The 19,720-nt window shown below is 32.7% G+C and overlaps 2 protein-coding genes across 4 annotated transcripts; one reads left to right on the top strand and one right to left on the bottom strand.

Moving 5' to 3' along the window:
- The first annotated feature begins 2,116 nt into the window (after positions 1-2,116).
- Positions 2,117-4,488, top strand: LOC114739850 (protein THYLAKOID ASSEMBLY 8-like, chloroplastic). Of its 3 annotated transcripts, none has more exons than XM_028927950.1 (3): positions 2,117-2,221; positions 2,744-3,234; positions 3,691-4,488. In XM_028927950.1, exons 2-3 carry the CDS (start codon positions 2,857-2,859, stop codon positions 4,078-4,080), a joined length of 768 nt encoding a protein of 255 aa, XP_028783783.1. In that variant the 5' UTR covers positions 2,117-2,221; positions 2,744-2,856; the 3' UTR covers positions 4,081-4,488. The 3 variants fall into 3 exon arrangements, with proteins under 3 accessions (XP_028783783.1, XP_028783785.1, XP_028783784.1); XM_028927952.1 differs by having other exon boundaries at positions 2,125-2,144; XM_028927951.1 differs by lacking the exon at positions 2,117-2,221 and adding an exon at positions 2,317-2,411.
- A 738-nt stretch (positions 4,489-5,226) lies between these two features.
- On the bottom strand, positions 5,227-11,754 carry LOC114739858 (tyrosine--tRNA ligase 2, cytoplasmic-like). Its single transcript, XM_028927959.1, has 18 exons — positions 11,681-11,754; positions 11,421-11,568; positions 10,989-11,278; positions 10,788-10,884; positions 10,239-10,344; positions 10,072-10,154; positions 9,776-9,921; positions 9,466-9,571; positions 8,771-8,834; positions 8,237-8,439; positions 7,733-8,022; positions 7,541-7,637; positions 6,742-6,847; positions 6,574-6,656; positions 6,276-6,421; positions 5,954-6,059; positions 5,448-5,507; positions 5,227-5,323 (listed from the first exon to the last, which is right to left on the bottom strand). The coding sequence occupies exons 1-18, from the start codon at positions 11,752-11,754 to the stop codon at positions 5,303-5,305; spliced, it is 2,226 nt and encodes a 741-aa protein (XP_028783792.1). The 3' UTR covers positions 5,227-5,302.
- Positions 11,755-19,720: the final 7,966 nt, after the last annotated feature.

The raw sequence follows: 19,720 nt of genomic DNA, 5'->3' as shown, positions 1-19,720 counted from the left end.
TGTTTAACCAATCAAGAGAAATGATGTTAATGACATCCTGCTTGAAGACTCTTAATTGAAAAGAAAAGGGCGCTCCACAATCTCCTTCCTTATATTTAATCTGCAAGTCCTTATAGTTTCAACCAATTTTAAATCAGGTCCCTATAATTTTTTTTCTTTTTATCAGATCCTTATACTTTCACCTGTTTTTAATTAGGTCCTTGCATTTATTTTTCTTTTTATCAAGTCCTTATAAGATCACCTTATTTTTAAGTAAGTCCCTGAATTTTTTATTCTTTATTTTATAAAGTCTAATAGTACTATTTTATAAACATAAAATAGTATATATTATATAATATTAGTTTATAAACAATAATATTCTAAAAATAATGAATTATTATAATAATTTTATTTTTTTAGCAAAAAAAATTAATTGTTTTAAAAAAATTTCCTTAATTAATTAATTATATTACTTATCTTTTATTATATAATTATTAATATTTTATATTTCAGTACTAATTTATTTAATTAAGTTCATATTTAATTAATAAATAAAAATTAAAACTAGATGGACCTAATTAAAATTTTAGTGAAATTATAAGGACTTAATAAAAAGAAAAATAAATGTGAGGACCTAATTAAAAATAGATGAAAGTATAAGGACCTGATAAAAAGAAAAAAAACTATAAAGACCTAATTCAAAATTGGTTAAAACTATAAGGACTTCCAGATTAATTAACCCTATTTAATTCAATGAAATCATCCATGTCAACAACAACAAAAGCCAATCGCCTCCAGCCATTTTACTTGTTTTTGGCATTAGCTTCGGTTGCATGTAAAGAATTTGAACCCAAAAAATCTTTCGACTGTTGTAACTAATAAAAAAATTAAAAATGTATACCATTTTAACTAGCGAATGAAAGAAAATCATAACGTTATTCATACATCAACTGCAACTTTAGAGATTAGCCTTCCCAGACAAAAAAATAAAATTTTGTTTAGCTCCTACTATTTTTGCCTCGTCATTAGAAAATGGTATTAAGGCAGTAGTGTCTACAGCATTTTCAATTACTACCTTTACTTGAAACTATGTAAAGCCCAAAAACTTGTAAAGGGAACTTTTTTTTAATTAAAACCATTTAATAAAAAATTGTGGGCCATTTGGAGGCCCTCAGCTAACATTATGGCAACAAGTTCTCTAAGATACTGTTCAGTACGAGAGAAATAGAGAAGAGGGATGGGGAAGGAAAATTTTAATAAATTCTGTTTAAAAAATTAGAGAAGTGGGGTTTTGAAATTTTAATAAAGAGAAGAAGTAATAGAAAAAAGTAATAAAAATTAATTAAAAGCTTTTAACTCTATTTTTTAATTTTGTAAATTGAGCTTATCAAAATTTTTCCTTTCCTCCTCTCTTTTCATTTTCTTTCATACTAAACGGACCCTCAAGCCTGACCCCATAATAAAGCCAAAAATGTTAAAAAAAATTGTTAATGAGCCACTTAAAAAATCAGTTATAATGTAACTATAATACTATTGTCTTTTAATTTTTTTATTTAATTAAAATTTTCACATGTTATATTTAAAATAGATTTATTTTTGTAATTTAATTTTAAAAGGTTAGGATTTTTTAATTAAATATAGCATCTGTTGTATACAAAACTGATTCTATAATTTTTTATCATGGCATTAGTTTAAAGTACACTAGATCCAATAATATTATAAACTCAATCATCAGTTTCAAGTGTCTATAGAACTAAAACCAAAATATAAATTACGGAGTCAATTATACTTAGAATATAAACAAAAATATGTCATATATATTACTACTTCAGTTTATAAAAATCATTGTCAAAACCCATACTATTATACTATTATTGTCAAAACTTATACTAATATTATAATATGTTCTTATTTATAATTTTTTTATTTTGACAGTCTTTTTTTTATGATTTTTTCCAAAACATCCGGTTTTACTTGTATGTTTTATTTTCTAGAACAAGGTTGATGCTCCTTGTTGCCCAAAAATAAAAAAACAAAAACAAAAACAAAAAAACCCGACGCTCCTTAAAACCCTGAATCCATTTCCAAATTTCTTCCACTTCGGTTACGGACTCACGGCGTCGTCACTGTCTCCGGTCCCGTGTACATTTGCGTATTATGTGCGCGTATGTTCTCCAATCGATTTTGCGCGTTTCACTTCCATTTATATCTCGATTTCTTGCCGTTTCTTTTGTCTTTTACGGTAACATTAGATTTCTCGACCTTATTATTCATGTTCAATCAGGACCCATTCAATTCTTTCTTTTGAACTTTCATCTGCCGACTGTTATGGAGAGAAGCATGGGGTACATCTTGGTTTCTGTTACATCTGATACATTTTTGACAGTTTGAAATCCCTTCCCCCGCTTATCTTTGCAGTTGATTTCATCCTTGTGAGTTGAAACAAGATTATTGAAGCTTCTAGTTCTCTTTCTTTCGGGTTCCCCTTTAGCTTAAAATTGTCCTCTTATCTAATAGACAATGGGTTTAATTTGTTATGGCCATGTTATCTGCTCCAGTTTTTTTTTTTTCCCCCCTGCTCTGGTATGTCTTTGGTTAATTCGTCTGCTAGTTTCAGTGGACTGGTAGAAATTACGTTGTCATTAGTGTTCCCTTCCATAGTCATGTTTGTGCCGATAGTTGTCATTAGCATTTTTATTGCTTCACTCAAAATGGTTGAATTATAAATTAAAAACAAAATTGACTTCTTGTTTGTGAATTCCAGGATATTAAGTTTGCAATTGGAGTCCCGTGTATGTTCGTCCTCTTTCCTCAGTTTTGTTGAAGGAGGCTTCTGATCAGTTGTTAGGGTCACTAGAAAACATCCAGTTAATTCTTATGGCAAGTCGTGCCATTTCAAGATGGAAAATCCCTTACTTGTCTGCCATATTTGTTCGCAACATCATGAGAACTCCGACGCAAGAGTCTTTTTTGCCCAGTAGATCGATGATTCCACAAGTAGAATGCAGTTCAGATAAAACGATGTGGATTTTGAAGCAATATCACGATGGAAGGCCAAGAGGACCCCTTTGGAGAGGAAAGAAGCTTATAGGCAAAGAAGCACTTTCTGTAGTATTGGGTTTGAAGAGGTTTAAGAATGATGAGGAGAAGCTTCAAAAGTTCATAAAGTCTCACGTGTTGAGGCTTTTGAAGATGGACATGATTGCCGTTCTCAGTGAGTTGGAGCGCCAGGAAGAAGTTTCTTTGGCTGTCATGGTTTGTTTTCGTTCTGATTCTTATGTGGCTTCATCGTTTTCTTTCTAGTTAATAAACTTCATTATTTTTAGAATTTTAGTTAGTTCTTAACTGGTTCCCTCGTCTGGTCCCTCTTTGTCATTGGGTTATGATTTAGCTGACAGAAAGTAAATTTATCTTACAGGGGCGAATATCTCAATTGTTGACATGTTAAACGACTTCGGTCATACAAAACCGGAAGTGATTTAATCTTTAACTTGTTTGTTAAAATGCCCAAAGATGCATCCATGAAATCTTTACTTTCTTTGATGAACATCTTTAGATATAGTTTCTTGGTGTCATAAGAAAATCTTTAGCTTACACAACGATTTTTTTTAGATTTAGTTTCTTTGATGAACATCTTTATGTTTTATGTTGGTATTTAATGCTAGCTATTCTTATATCCCTGGGCTGACAGATCCCTTAATGAATGTTTAGATGTTTAAGGTGATACAAAAACAAGATTGGTACAAGCCTGATGTATTCGTGTACAAGGACTTGATTATTGCATTAGCGAGGTCACAGAAGATGGATGAAGTAATGCAATTGTGGGAAAGCATGAAAAAGGAGAACCAGTTCCCTGATTCTCAGACATATACTGAAGTTATTAGGGGTTTCTTGAAGTATGGATCTCCTGCAGATGCAATGAACGTATATGAACACATGAAGAATTCTCCAGATCCACCAGAGGAGTTGCCATTCAGAATTTTGTTGAAAGGACTCCTTCCGTATCCGCTTTTGAGAAATAAAGTGAAACAAGATTTTGAAGAGATCTTTCCTGATCAGAACATTTATGATCCACCTGAAGAGATATTTGGGGTGCGCTGAGGTGTGGACTTTTTTCCTTCCCTTCCCTGCCCCTCTTCTATAATGTGTTGAAACAGAAGATGATATTGATTTTGAGCTGAGAATATAGGTGCTCTGGCAGAATCTTCGCTTCACTTAGGTTAGTAATTCTGCCTTCTGCTACTTATCTGTTACCGTTGGGCCTTTCTGTTGGACACGGCAGTGTAACAAATTCACAGCCATGGCTTCTTCTGGCTTACATAGTCATATTTTAACAAAATCTTTTCATATACAGCAGAATTTGAATGAGAAATCTCTCTCCTTATTCATTGATGATGAGATCTGTATATAAATACTAGCAAGAGAGATGCTGAGCTAAATCTTGGCTTGAGACTCGGAAGCCAACATCTATTAATTTGAGGATGTCATTATCCCACTTGTTTTCATAGACATCTTAGTGTTTGAGTTTTGGTATGGATGCACAGATTGTTCGAGTATTAATTTTTTGTTGGCGACTCGTAAATATTTACTTTTTAATAGGAATAAAATTTACTATGAGTTGATGGATTAATCAGGCCGGTTTTTTAGACTTGATAGTTCGATTATCAAATTTAATGTTTAGCAACTTGTGTGATTCCCACCTACACTAATTTTGATGCTTCTTATTAATTTTACGAAAATTCACTGGCCCTTGTAATTTATCTCAATGTTAAATCAAGTCTGGAGTTTATTTTGTGTGAATATGGCCCTTCCACTCTAGTTGATTCAATATGAGAAAGAACATTACTCTTCTAATCCTAAATATAATACTCATTTTGTAGTATATTGCATTATAAAATGGGTTTTATATTTATGAGTATCATAATTTTAACTTGTTAAGATAGAATGGTAAGTTAATGTGAATGTGCACAACCTCCAATAACATGACATTGAACATGGAGGACTAAGAAGATGGATGCGTATGCAATTGTAACCCTGAGGACGCCATAAAAAGTAGCAGAATTCATCGCATCGTTGATTTTATGCCCACTAATACGGAGCTCACAAGGGCTTCTGCAGGGAAAACATGAAATGAAAGCAAACATTCTGAGCAAAATGTACCACCATACTCATTCAGAATGTATCTTAAACCAATAATTTACATAATTCTCTAGAGAGATGCCACTGTGTCTTACAATTAACAAGGTAAATCTGGTGATGCAAAATTTGGTGGCTGTTGAAAAATTAAATATACTGAAGTTGGAGTCCAAATTAGCGTATGGGATCATCTGGTGACTCTGTAAGCCTGCACACCAAACACCAATTCCCTTAAAAACGCAATGCAACAAGGAGGTCCCAAGAAGAGCAGAAATCGCTAGGCAGCATCGAAAACATTGTTTACAAGATATTTGAGTGGTTCCATCTCTCACCTTGACCTTTTCTAGAAGATCTCTAGCATTACTGTCCTTTTTGAAGTGTTCCCTGACAGGCTGCCCACACAAATGAAGACGTATTAGTTTGCACCATATACTAACAGCAGATAAAGTAAAAGTTATACGTTTGCAAACGTTCTCAAACTTGCCAAACTATTTTACAAGTCTCAGCCCCTTGTCTAAAAATCATAAAATTGAAGTTAAAACAAGAAGTATATCTTCTTGCCGAAGTTTTTTATAAGTCAAAGCCCCCCAAACTTTTGGTTAATACATACTATTTCTCCCAGATTAGCCGACTACACAGGGCTCTCTCTATATCTATGCATCTATCTCACCACAAGAATGTGGCATCCATATATGGTTGCAAAATATATAGCAAAATCTTTCATAACAACTCCGTTTGAAAACAAATAATACTCGTACAACCGAGTTGAAAATTTTGAAACTGTTTTCAAAAGCCGGAGGAGGAATATAGTGAGCACAAACTTGGGTAGAAAAATTACCTCCAGAATTCTATTCAACAACTTTGCTAAAGCTGGTTTAAGATCAGCTGGATGTAGCTCCCCGCTTTCGTAGTCAGCAATAAGGTCCTCAAATCTCTTAAATGTCCTATATTAAAAACAAGAATACAAATAATAAATCTTGAGAACCATCCAAGACCCAAGCAGTGAGAAAACAAACTCATGGGAACCAAAATAGTTCAAGTGGCAATTAACAAGAGGGAAAGTTTACATTAGGAGAACTAATAGGAGCCCACCCATCCACAAATGGAACCAGTAACCACTAACTACTTCAACAAAAGGCAGTAAAACTTAAAAAACTCACTTATTTCCACCATTCTCTGCACTGCGCTCCACTAAGAACTCACTAAATTGTGGCATAATAAGGTACTTTATGTACTCCAAGCACGGATTTCCTTCCACAATTTTTGGTGGACAATGAGCCTTCTCTATCTTCAGGTTCACTTCGGCCTATATTATCCAGGCAAAAAGTTAAAATGTCAGAATGAGTGCTGAATGAACAATTCAATTAAAAATGTTTAGTTTATTACACAATATAAAAGAATGGGACTACTCATCTTCACTTTTCTGTATGACAAATTTAACACCCTCCACCCACTTACCTCCTCATCATCCATGAATATGGATGATGATGGGTCACTTTTTGACATTTTCTCTTGCCCTTGCTGTAAACCGGGTAACATATCTGCAGATCAGCACCGAAACAATTATTAAGAGATATGTCCAACAAAAATACGAAACTGCTCAAGTAGGGAAAAAAAGGATGATACGATGTGACAAGATGATAGGCTTGTTCTTCCTCTTAATGTGATCACAGTGCTCTCTAGCGAGTACATTCACTTTGCGCTGATCCGTTCCCATTTGGCAGACGTCGGCCTATTTTAAGAGAAGAAATTAATGGAACATTCATTAACATATTTCAAGCAAAATGGAGAAGGCACTTTCAGAAAAGAAAATACGAGCAACATCAAAGATGAATACCGCGAGAAATGTAACAACATCCATGAATTTATTTACTAAAAACCAACAAAGGAAGAATGAAGTAATGCAGATCAATCATTGCATGATAATGCCAGAATGAAAACATAAAATCTCTAGCTCTGTAAGAAGAAGCCATTTACACAGTCATAACAAATAAGAAAAAAAAAAAAAAAGAATCAAATTAAGAACTATGATAGAAAAATCTCAAGACCAAAGTACACTCGGGAAGGTTTTACCCGACAAACTCTCCCTTAGGCATTAAGGATGCAAACTATAACTCAATAGGAACCCTTTTAATATCTAGAAATTTCCACTTTTCTCCGTCAAGAATCATTGGCAGTAAACTAGGCATTTAAGGATCTAACAGTGTAAATATGATCTTGAAACGCTATGATTACTTATAAAACTATAATAATTGGGAATCTTTACATGGAAACAGCTCTTTTGGGGGAAAAAAAATCAACACTTATCACTCAATGTTGTTTAATTTAATTCTAGAATGACTTCATACAAAGTCAGGAAATTAATATTAACGTATTGAATTAATATTATAATGGTGAGATGTTTACTAAAATATGAAGAGTGCACCTTGAGAAAAAATACGTCAGCACACTGCATGCATGGATAAATGATCTGGCCTACAGTTAATTCATCTTTTTCACTTCGTCCCATGATTTGACTACACCTGTTGTTGGGAAGACAGAAATCAAGAACAGCTTAGATGTGGGGCACCGAATAAGTCATTTACTTAAGCTCTGAATGCACCAAACCAACAATTACCTGATTAACCTTTTAACATTGTTCTTTTGAGCTATATTCCATACAAGAGGCCAGTATTCATGAGCTCTTGCATTAATCTCCTTTGATGCCCATATGAAATCTACCTTTCCTCCATCTATGTCCATCCCAACAGCTTTCCAAATTTCAATCAAGTAACGGCCCACTACTTCAATCTTCTTCAAATCTCCTCCCATTTTATTATTTAACTTTGCAAACCAATCAGCAATCCATATCTTAACTCGACACCCAGCAGATGTCAGCTTGTTCACATTTATAGTCTTCATGACTCCCTGCGCAAGTGACAAAACCAAAGATTTGATTCCACTAAAAAGCAAGAATGCCGTCAATGTCAAGCGGTGCTCTTGCCATGCCTTTCTCCATTCAATTTATCCAATAGCCCAAAAGTGTAAGAAACAATACACTTTACCATTTTCCAACTACATTTTCAGATGATGAATTAATCAAAGCAAAGAAAACAGCAGACTATTCAGTAAATTTGGGTACCTGGGCAACGTGCATCCGACCAGAGGGTTCAAACCCATCATAGCAAACAGGCTCATGTTTCCCTGCCAGCAAATTTAGGAGCTCATCTTCTTGAATACACTCTTCTCCAACGCTCCTCACGATTTGAAACCTCTGTTCCAAACTCAATCTGTGGAGAACACTTAAAAATTGAGTATAAATAACAACTCCATGGAAATTTAAACCTGCAAGTTAAGTGGTCCAGAAAATTTACTCATCAGTTGTATTTGGATTTGAAGAGCCAGATGATTCTGCATTGTCTGAATTGGGTATGGACAAAGATTCCATAGCTTCTCGTGGTGGTTCTTTTGGGGTAGCCTTGATGGTATCCATATCCTAAAGTTGTAAAAAATTTTGGTAAAGACGTGGGAAAAAAAATGTATAATGCATATTTGTGTAATATAAGTTTCTAGCCAAATGAATAGCCTGAAAGGTCTAGATAAGTATGCATGCTACAGGTCACGGCAGTTTCATGTTACTTGGAATTGGAATTCCATATTTTAGAGGTTCCATCACTCACCTTGACCCTTTTTAGAATATCTTTAGCATACTTGTCCTTTTTGAAGTGTTCCCTGACAGGCTGCACATTTAAACAAAGAGGGATTCACCTTGCACCATATCGTAAAAGGAGATAAAGTAAGAGGTGTGCGTATGCACACATTTTCAAACAGGAAATATGTTATTGGTAAACTATTTTGCAAGTCTGAGCCCCTTGTCTAAAAGTCATAAAATCAAAGTTAATACAGATTACATATCCTAGGTTTACAGAACAAATAGACTTTATTCTTCCCCTTTTTCTTTTTTTTTGTGTGGGGGGGGGGGGGGGAGGTTTTCTTTTTTTAAGAGTCCAAGATCTTTGGTGATGCTGCAGCTACTACCCCTACTCTCGCTCGCTCTTTAGTCTTTAATGCTATCTCCGGAAGTGTCTTCTTACAAAAGTTTTCTACACGTCAAAGCCCCCCCTCTAAAATTGATATATATTATCTCTCCAGGGTTAGCAGACCACATAGGTCTCTCTCTATATATATCTATCTATCTCAGCACAAGAACGTGGCATTGATATATGTTAGCAAAATATATGGCAAAGTCTTTTAGAATAAATCTGTTTAAGAACAAATAATACTTGTACAACCGAATTGAAAAATTTGGAACTCTTTTCAAAACTTGGAGGCGGAAAACATAATAAGCACAAACTTGGGTACAAAAATTACCTCCAAAAGTCTATTCAACGACTTTGCTAAAGCCGGTTTAAGATCAGCTGGATGTAGCCCCCCACTTTCGTAGTCAGCAATAAGCTCCTCAAAGCTCTTAAATGTCCTACATTAAAAACAATGATACAAATGATAGATCTTGAGAACCATTCAAGACCCAGGCAGTGAGAAAACAAACTCATGGAAACCAAAATAATTTAAGTGGTAATTAATAGGGGGGGGGGGGAGTTTACATGACGAGAACTAATAGGAGCCCACTCATCCACAAATGGAACCACAAACTGTTTCAACAAAAGGCAGCAAAACTTACTTATTTCCACCATTCTTTGCACTGCGCTCCACTAAGAACTCATTAAACGATGGTATGATAAGATTCTTAATGTACTCCAAGCACGGATTTCCTTCCACAATCTTTGGTGGACAATAAGCCTTCTTTATCTTCAAGTTCACTTCAGCCTAATATTATCCAAACAAGAAGTTCAAATGTCAGAATGGGAGTGCTGAATGAACAGTTGAATTAAAACAGATTATTTTATTACGGAATACATGGGACGATGCATCTTCACATTTTCTATACGACAAATTTAACACCCTCCCCACGCTTACCTCCTCATCATCCATGAATATGGAAGATGATGGATCGCTTTTTGACATTTTTTCTCGCCCTTTTTGTAAGCTAGGTAACATATCTGTAAATCAACACCGTAACAATTATTAAGAGATATATCCAACCAAAATACAAAATTTCTCAGGAAAGGAAAAAAGGATGATACAATGTGACAAGATGATAGGCTTATTCTTCTCCTTAACGTCATCACAATACTTTGTAGTGAGTTCGCTCACTTTACGCTGATCCGTTCCCATTTGGCAAATGTCGGCCTACTTTAAAAGAAGAAATTAATGGAATATTCACAAACATGTTTCAAGCAAAATGAAAAAATGTAGTTTCAGAAGAGAAACTGCAAGAAATGTACAAATGGAACCACAAACTATTTCAATAAAGGACAGCATGCCAAATAAACTATAAATTTAATATCTAGAAATTTCCATTTTTATGCTTCACCAATCATGGAAAAGTAAAAGTTGCTTATCAGACAATAATTGTACACTAGGCTTTTAAGGATCTAAAAGTGCAATTATGATCTTGAAACGCTATGATCGCTTCTAAAACTACAATAATTAGGAATGTATACATGGAAACAGCTCTTTTAAAAAATTTGACTTGGGACAGACAAAGTTAGACAATTAATATTAATATATTGACTTAATATTATAATGGAAGCAGGCACCTTAAGATGTTTACTGAAATATGAAAAATGCACCTTGAGGATAAACACGCCAGCACACTGCATGCATGGATAAAAGATTTGGGCTCCAGTTAATTCATCTTGTTCACTTCGTCCCATGATTTGACGATGGCTGTAGTTTGGAAGACGGAAATAAAGAATAACTTAGACGTCGGATACCAAATAAATCGTTATTACTAGAGCATCTGAATGAATAATGCACCCAACCAACAGTACCCGGTTTCATCATTTATTTTGTTCTTTGGAGCTATCTCCAATGCAAGAGGCCAGTAGTCACCAGCTCTTGCATTAATCTCCTTTGATGCCCACACAAACTCTACCTTTCCTCCGTCTATATCCATCCCAGCAGCTTTCCAGATTTCAATGAAATAACGGCCCACTTCCTCAATTTTCTTCAAATCTCCTCCCATTTTATTGTTTAGCTTTGCGAACCAATCATCAATCCATATCTTAACTCTGCACCCTGCAGATGTGAGCTTGTTCACATTTATGGTCTTCATGACTCCCTGCACAAGTCACAGAACAAAAGATTTAATTCTCCATTCAGTTTATCCAACAGCTTAAAAGTGTCCATTTCCCAACTACATTTTCAGATGACGGATTAATCAAAGTCAACTAAACTTCAGACTATTTGGTAAATTTGGGTACCTGAGCAATGTGCATGCGACCAGAGGGTTCCAACCCATCATAGCAGACAGGCTCAGGCTTTTTTGCCAGCAAATTTAGGAGCTCATCTTCTTGAATGCACTCTTCCCCAACACTCCTCACGATTTGAAACCTCTGGTCCAAACTCAATCTGTGGGAGAACACTTGAGTAAAATTATTTGCGGATAATACTTGAAGTTTGAGTGAAAATAACAACTCCATAGAAAATGAATGCCACAAGTTAAGTGGTCAAGGTAATTTACTGATTAGTCGGATTTGGATTTGAACTGCCAGATGATTCTGTGTTGTCTGAATTGGATATTAGCAAAGATTCCATAGCTTCTGCCTCCATCACTAGTGTTGAGATCAAGGGAAAATTATGTTAAACTGCCAAAGGAGATGATATTTATTTAAGAAGAATTTAAAAATTATAGTTATTTAGAAAGACGAAATGTCAAAACTTTACAAATACTAAATTGCCATAAAGCATCCAATTAAAACTTGCAACTCCTCTAACAATAAAGAATATTTCTCTATGTCTTACACTTGCGATCAAGGCGATTTGTTTATTTAACTGGTGGTGAGTGCTAACGGAGTAGTTTGCGTCTTCTATTCTCTTTCCAATTCAACTTAGCTAGGGAAATTTGTTAGCTTCCTTCTTTTATACTCTGGGAATGTCTTTTACGAATCACAAGTAAATTATCATCTTGAATCTTTCTTTCTTTTACGATCCTTAATATAAGATCTTGTTTGACTTTTATTTTGGTCCTAAATATAAAACCTAATCCACTTTTTCTCTCATATTTATGCATTTTTTTCAAAAAAATCCTTCTAACAATAATAGTTCTGGCCAACATACTTGATTAGTAAAGATATTTTAGGAAAGATAATACTTGTTCATTATAAATAACTAACTTAATTCTTCTCAAATTAGTCAACTAGCTCTTATAATTAGGACCAGAAATAATAGAATATTTGTGCATGAGTAAAATGTGGGTGTTGGGGGGTGTGTGCGTGTAAACTCATCTAAATATGAGTGCTGAGGAAAGTACTTATTACATTGATGTCATTACCAAAAGTAGATCCTCAAAAGGGTTAATTAATCCGTAAGTCCTTATAATTTTAATGAATTTTGAATCAGGCTCCTATAGTTTTTTTTTCTTTTTATCAGGTCCTTATACTTTTACCTTTTCTTAATTAGGTCCTTGTATTTATTTTTCTTTTAATTAAGTCCTTATAATTTCACTAAATTTTTAATCAGATCCATGTAGTTTTAATTTTTATTTATTAATTAAATATAAGCTTATTTAAATAGATTAATACTGAAATATAAAATATTAATAATTAAATTAAATTAATAATTATGTAATAAAAAAGTAATAGAATTAATTAATTCAGGAAAATTTTTTAGAACAATTAATTTTTTTGCTGAAAAAATTAAAATCATTATAATAATTCAATATCTTTAGAATATTATTGTTTATAAACTAATATTAAATAATATATACTATTTTATGTTTATATAATAGTACTATTAGAATTTATAAAATAAAGAATAAAAAATTCAGGGACTTAATTAAAAATAAGGTGAACTTATAAGGACTTGATAAAAAGAAAAATAAATACAAGGATCTAATTAAAAACAGGTAAAAGTATAAGGACCTGATAAAAAGAAAAAAAATATAAGAACCTGATTCAAAATTAGTTGAAACTATAAAGAGCTGTGGATTAATTATCCCTTCTCAAAATAATTATCAATATATTTTTCCCACATTGTGATTATTTATAAAAATTTATTACAATATGTTTATAGCATTTAAATTTATAATTCTTGAACAAAAATAATAATAATTTAGGCCAAAAGCATATTTATAATTAATCATAGGAATTGTATCAATATTAAATAAAATGATAAGAGAAATGGATAAAATTAAGTTGACAAAACGAAAGACACCAGCTACTTCCTCTGCCAAACCGTCCAATTCACCAAATATGCAAATACATGTGAACTCACGAATACTTATAATTTTTATTCTGAAATATCCCCATTAATTATAAATATAGTAAAAGGGCTTTCATGATTTCATCAAGAGGATAACCATAATGTACATTATTAGAAAGGATTTAAAAAAAAAAAAGTTAACATATATTTGTTACAAATAACAAATATAGCTAAATTTCTTAATATTCACAAATTATGTAGCTTTTATATTAAACATGTAATATATCAAAGCAAGTAAATTTAAGAGGGTAATTAAAATTAATAACAAACGTAATGAGCGTGTATTGTAAAATATTTATAACATAACAAAAGAATGACACATCTTGATTTAATTGAAAATAGGTACCTTGTGCATATAATACTAAGTACATTTATCCAGTTTATTATATTTAAATTTCAAAATTCCAAATCAGGAATTACTACAAAAATATGTTGTTATTTTCTTTACGAGTGTAGTAACTAATACTAATTTAGAATTTTGAAATTCAACAATTACTTTTTTGGGATTTTCCCTATTATATAATATGTCACATTCCTTAATTATATTTTCCATTTTCCTATTTATTAAAAATTAACAAATCATATGATTGTGCGAAAGTAATCTCTGTTTGGCCTAATGTCTTCTTAGAACCCTAAACCCTAAACAAATCACAACAAATCACCCCTGTTTGTTTAAACTTAAAACGTGAAACTTAATTTACACGGTTTTGTTTAATTTCATGAAACTAAAATCAAATCAATTGCATCTGCATTAAGACTATTCTATCTACTGCTACCTCAAAAACTGTAATAGCAATGCATCTCTTCCCGATACGCACACACACATGTATATGATTATAAACCTACATGCAGATATGTTCATGTGATCTCTCTATTTTTATTTGAAGTGACATATGAATGAATTTGACAGAAAATAAAAGAAGGGAAGATAAACGTACCAGGTCGGATTTGGGTCAAAGCTGCAGGTGCATCAAAGACAAGGGGAAAAAATAAGACAAGGGAGAAAAACAAAGGCAGTCGAGAAACCCTATAACTGCACTGGAGTGAATAACAAATGAGGCAGACGATATATTAGGAAGGTAAATCCTTTCTTGCCCCCAATTCATAATCATCATAAACGCTAGGGTGGCACAATGAACCGTAATAGTTGAGACCCTAACCCAAAGTCTGGTCTAATTTTTTATCAGGTTGGGTTTGGTGGTATGTGATCTGATCCAATATAATAAGTAATCCTAGATTGGGTTGGATTGAACTTGGTCTGCTAAACTAGTGGACTATCACCAATTTTCTATTTTTTTAATTTTTTTTTGCTTTTTGGGAAGCATGATTTTAACATAGTGGATTCGACTAAGACAATAAAAAAATACATATAATCATGTAAAACTCATTCTGAAATATTAAAACTTAATCATAAATATATAAGAATCTCTACTTAATCATAAATATATAAGAATCTCTAATAATATTGAAAATAATTAAAGGTACATCTAAATTACAAATTATCAAAAGTAAAAAACAAATTATCTGGACTAGATTAGACTAATCCAAGTGGTGTGATCACTTAGTTTGGAACTTAGTCCAGCCAACCAATCAGCCTGGGGTGATTTCGTTATATAGCTTATTTGGACTACACTAGACCAAACCGGACTACTTTGAATTGGATTGGAGTAGACCGGATCATTAGGTTTTTGCATACCGCTAATAAAGGCAATATGAATTAAATTTTTATGTTCAAACCAAAAATTAAAGAGGTTTGTTTTCAGGCTTACTTTTATGTTATATTTCAGAATAGAACTGAAGTGGGCATTGAATTCTAAAATATCGTGGGGATCACAGAGTTAAAAACCAGTGCTAAATCATTGTCACGATTTTTAAATATCAATTTAATGACTTCTTCTTCCAGGCTTTAACATGTTATCATCTCCTTCTATTATGTTGGTGCAATTTTTGAAGAACTCAATGCATGTAGTAATATTTATCGTATTAATTTTTAATTATTTTCATAAAAAAAAAGTATTACATATTTACGAAATATGTTGACTTTATACTATTAAGATTAATTCAGAAGGGCGATGGATAAGGAAATTTAAGAGCCAGTGAGAGGGGTCTGTGGTGAGCGTTCAAAGGGGAGTCAGCCGTGTCTTAGAGTCAAAATTAGGATTGTGTATGTTTCCCTCAAAAGCAATAATAAGGAAATTAAAGGGCGCAATAATAGAATAGAGATATGAGGAGCGCTTGATGAGAATATTTATATTTGGGATCCATCGGAAGCAAACATTGTACAGAAAGATTCAGTTGTTGGTATCACTGTCACTAAATAAGGGAACTTACTGGCTTTGGATATGGAGAAGCGATATAGCCCCCAAAAAAAGCTCTCCAAGGCTGGGATGCGCAGGGAAAGAAGCCTTTTTAGATTAATATATAGAGGTGAGTGAGGATATTTTAAGAAGGTAATATCCATTAGCTGATTTATTATAATCTTTCCATTATCTCAATCAATGACATACAACATATGATTTGAATTTCATCCCACATTTAAATCTCTATCATATATTCACAATATTGAATAATTGAATCAAACGTTGATTTAATTAAAAAAATATAATTATAATTTGAATATACTGAATAAAACTTTATATACCTGATATTTAGATTATTCTGGTAATATAAATTAAATAACAAACTTCAATTTAAACATAGCAAATGAATTTCACTTTTTCAAATATTTCATAACTTCTTATTTGCTCATAAATCACTTTTAAAAAATAAAAAGTGCAAGAAACCTACAAATTTTAATTTCACTATTATACTTAAACTCTTTTTTAAAGTAAAAATTCTGAGTATTTCACGGTAATTCAGATCAAGTCCAATTTACATGGAATCTTAAATATAAGATCTGTGTTAGACAGCAAGATTTCTTAGCCAAATAATATTCAGATTGATCATATCGAGAATACCAAAAAAATTCGCAATACTTCTTTCACAAAGAGACAAACCTGTAATTCAGGCACAAAATCAAGTTTTCAAAAATATTTTTAAATTAACCATAATCAATTATCTAAGTTCCAAAGTAAGAATTTACTCTAAAAATTAAAATCCCTCTTCTCAACATATCTAAAAGTAAAAAATTTTTAACATTATTCAACAAGTTAAACAGATTAAAATTAAGTACTTAATAATTTCTACAACGAGATGGTTTTGATTTGTTGAAACTCAATATCTGGTTAAAGTCAAAATCTTTAAACTTGCTCTGCTTCCCCCACGATGTTTATACAATTAGATGGAGAGACTTTTAGGAAGAGGGTTTTGTAAGTGGGAATGGTTATGAGCATCAACTAGTGCTTTGAAGTTTAGAAACTTACCTCACCAAAAAGGCAGACTGCCACGCTTTCTGACGCTCGCGGTAAGAAGAAAAACTAAATATGAACGACTGAAACCATGTACTATCTCCCCGGTCCTAATTATAAAATCTTATTTATATTCTACACGATGTCTTGTAATTAAAACCGAAAATAGTATTATTTAAGGGATAATGGGCTGTGGCCCATTACCTTCTTTCAGGGTTTTTTTCTTTTTTCCCCTCATTTACTTTTTGAACTTTTTATTTGGTCATAAACATTTCAGTGTCATAAATTCTTTTTCATGATTTCCTATAATTGATCAAGATTCTCTAAAAGATCCAATGATTGAATTCTACTCGGCTATTTTGTCCGCTACTGTGCTCATGATTCATCTTATGGCCCTACCCTAACTATTTTTATTCAGACGTCCAGAGTGGGCCAGGCCTGAGCCCAGGCCAACATCTATGCTCCGGCTTTACCAACCTCGCTAAGCCCAATTCCAAATACTTGATCACATAAATTTTCGCCCCAAAGTTCTGCCTCCGGCAACACACAAATAGTAGCACGTCGTTGGTGGGACCCCACATGCAATGCACGTGAGGCGTAGCACAATTCGATAACCTGCTACGCTAAAACCCTAGAAAGTGAAAAGTTTGACATTGTGGGGGCAAAACCAAAAAAGTCAACAGACAAAGTCAATCTGCCCAAAGCAAACCCCACGTTCATCCCAAGTCGTGTACATTCTTCCCATGATTCAAGGCCACCTAACCTCAAATTTAATTAAATTCAAATGTCCCAAACACACTTAAATCCAGGCATGATATTGTATTTGCATCCGCTTTCAAGTTTTCTTCCCAAATCTATGGCTTTTACGCTATGATCATATTTAGCCCCATATTTTATGAATTTAAGGACACGTCTCCATTATTATTGGTTGGCTTGGGGATTTGTGAAAAGACAATTGTTTTGACCCTGCTAGTGTATGCCTTGTCCATTTGCATTCATAAACACGAGACTCGTTCATCGTTCTCCTTTGCTTTTCGTTTTCCTGAGTGAGACCCTGGGAGGCCTAATTAATTCTTCGATTAAATAGCTTAAGATTGTTTTAATTATACTCCTTAATATAAGATGTAATTATTAAGTTAATTTTGATACTAAATATAAGACATATTTCTTATATATTAATTTTTTCTAAATTACATATATTGATACTCCCTCAACCATAATCAAATAGGAGAGGAAATGAAGATAGTAAGGAAAATGATTATTTTGTTTTAAGAGAAATATGTCATTTTTTTTTTATAATTAACTAACTTACCTAACTTTTTAATTTAATTAAATTAGTTAAATAAATCTTATATTAAAAAAGAGAAAAGTATTAAGATAATTCTGAATTTGCATCAATTCATCGAAATCTTGACTTGCCTAGCAACGTGCAAAGGCGTACATTTTACTAGTAAGTAATTAATTTTGAAATTTTAACCCAATTCAGTTAAAAAAACAATATAACTCAGTACGAGGCCCAAACCATACTCAATTTTAAAATTGCATGTTTTCCTGCCAACTGGATCCCCGTCCCAATGTTGATGACTTGACTTCTGAATAAACAAAAGAAGAAAGGAACACAAGGCCCTCTCACGGTTTTCTATGCTCATCTCAGGGTTTTTATGCGCATTATTATGATAAACATTTTAAATTCATCAAATTTAAATCATCTATATCTTATTATTTAGATAGTTAGAATTTGATTTTTTTTTTATTTTTACTTATTCAAAATAATTACTTTGATATGGATGAAATCTAAAATAAAGATAATCTCTTAACTATCATTTTTCTAAAAAATAATTTTTATTTAAAATAATTAATTAAAAATTTTAAATGTGGACCATTCAAGTTATATATAGACGATCCATATTTGATAAATTTGAGATACTCATCAAAGCAATGAACACTGAAACTGATTTCGCCCTCTCACCATTATGCAAACATTTTCTTTATGTTAATTAAAACTTGGATACCTCTTTAAAATTTTCCGTCTATCTTTCTCGTTTCCAAGCTTAAATACAAACCTCCCTAAAAATCAAAAAAGGCGTACGGATCTCCCAGGAGTTTTTATGCAGCTATATATATAAATCTATTCTCAGATCTAGGAGAAAGGCTGTGTAAAACCGTATATTTTGCTCAAAAGAGAAGGCAGGAGCAAAAACAATAATAACGTAATTATTAATTCATGGGTGAATACAGTGAATTAAAGTGGAAAAGATGGAAGAACGAAGAAAGTGAATAATATTAGAAGAGCTTGAAGAGAATATCTGGGATCAAGGGAAGCAAACAATGATTGAAGAGCGAAGCGTAGCATATAGAGTGGCCACACCAGTTTTTGACTTTGGCTTCTCACTTTGCTACCGCAACATATCATACAAAAAGCTTCAATTATTGGCCTCTGTTATTTGCATGCATGAATCAATTCTTCAACTTTCCATTCTGCCTTTTCATCAACTTTGACAATTTGGCTGCATCCATCCTGCGTGCTCATCTTCTCTTTTGCTTTGCTTCACTTTCCCCCCTCTTAAACATTTCAAAACCCTCTATAATTAATTAAACACCATCCACAAAATTCGCACGTGTGTCTGTGTGTCTACATAGATAGAGAGAGAAAGAGAGACTTGATCGCCTCCTACATTTTGAGACCTGCACAAACAAGCCCTTTTTGGGAAAAAAAATTGTGCACACAATAACTCTAGGATTTTCCTTCAACCATATGGGCTTTCCTTTTATTTTTATACTATGTTTCTGTTCATCCTGAAAATAGACATGTCTGTATAACTTAACAACATCATATCTTGCAGATACGTGTGGTTTAACCTTTGTTTAATTTGAGCAAAATTTTGAAAAAATTTTCTAGCTTCTGTTTAAATATGTAACACAAAGGAATCAGTTTCAACAAAATGCAAGAAAAA

This window comes from Neltuma alba, unplaced genomic scaffold (assembly GCF_004799145.2).
Source record: "Neltuma alba isolate B1F8T4 unplaced genomic scaffold, ASM479914v2 tig00002944_pilon, whole genome shotgun sequence".
NCBI lineage: Eukaryota > Viridiplantae > Streptophyta > Magnoliopsida > Fabales > Fabaceae > Neltuma > Neltuma alba.
Note: the sequence above shows the minus strand (reverse complement) of the source record. Positions and strands in the feature narration are given on the sequence as shown.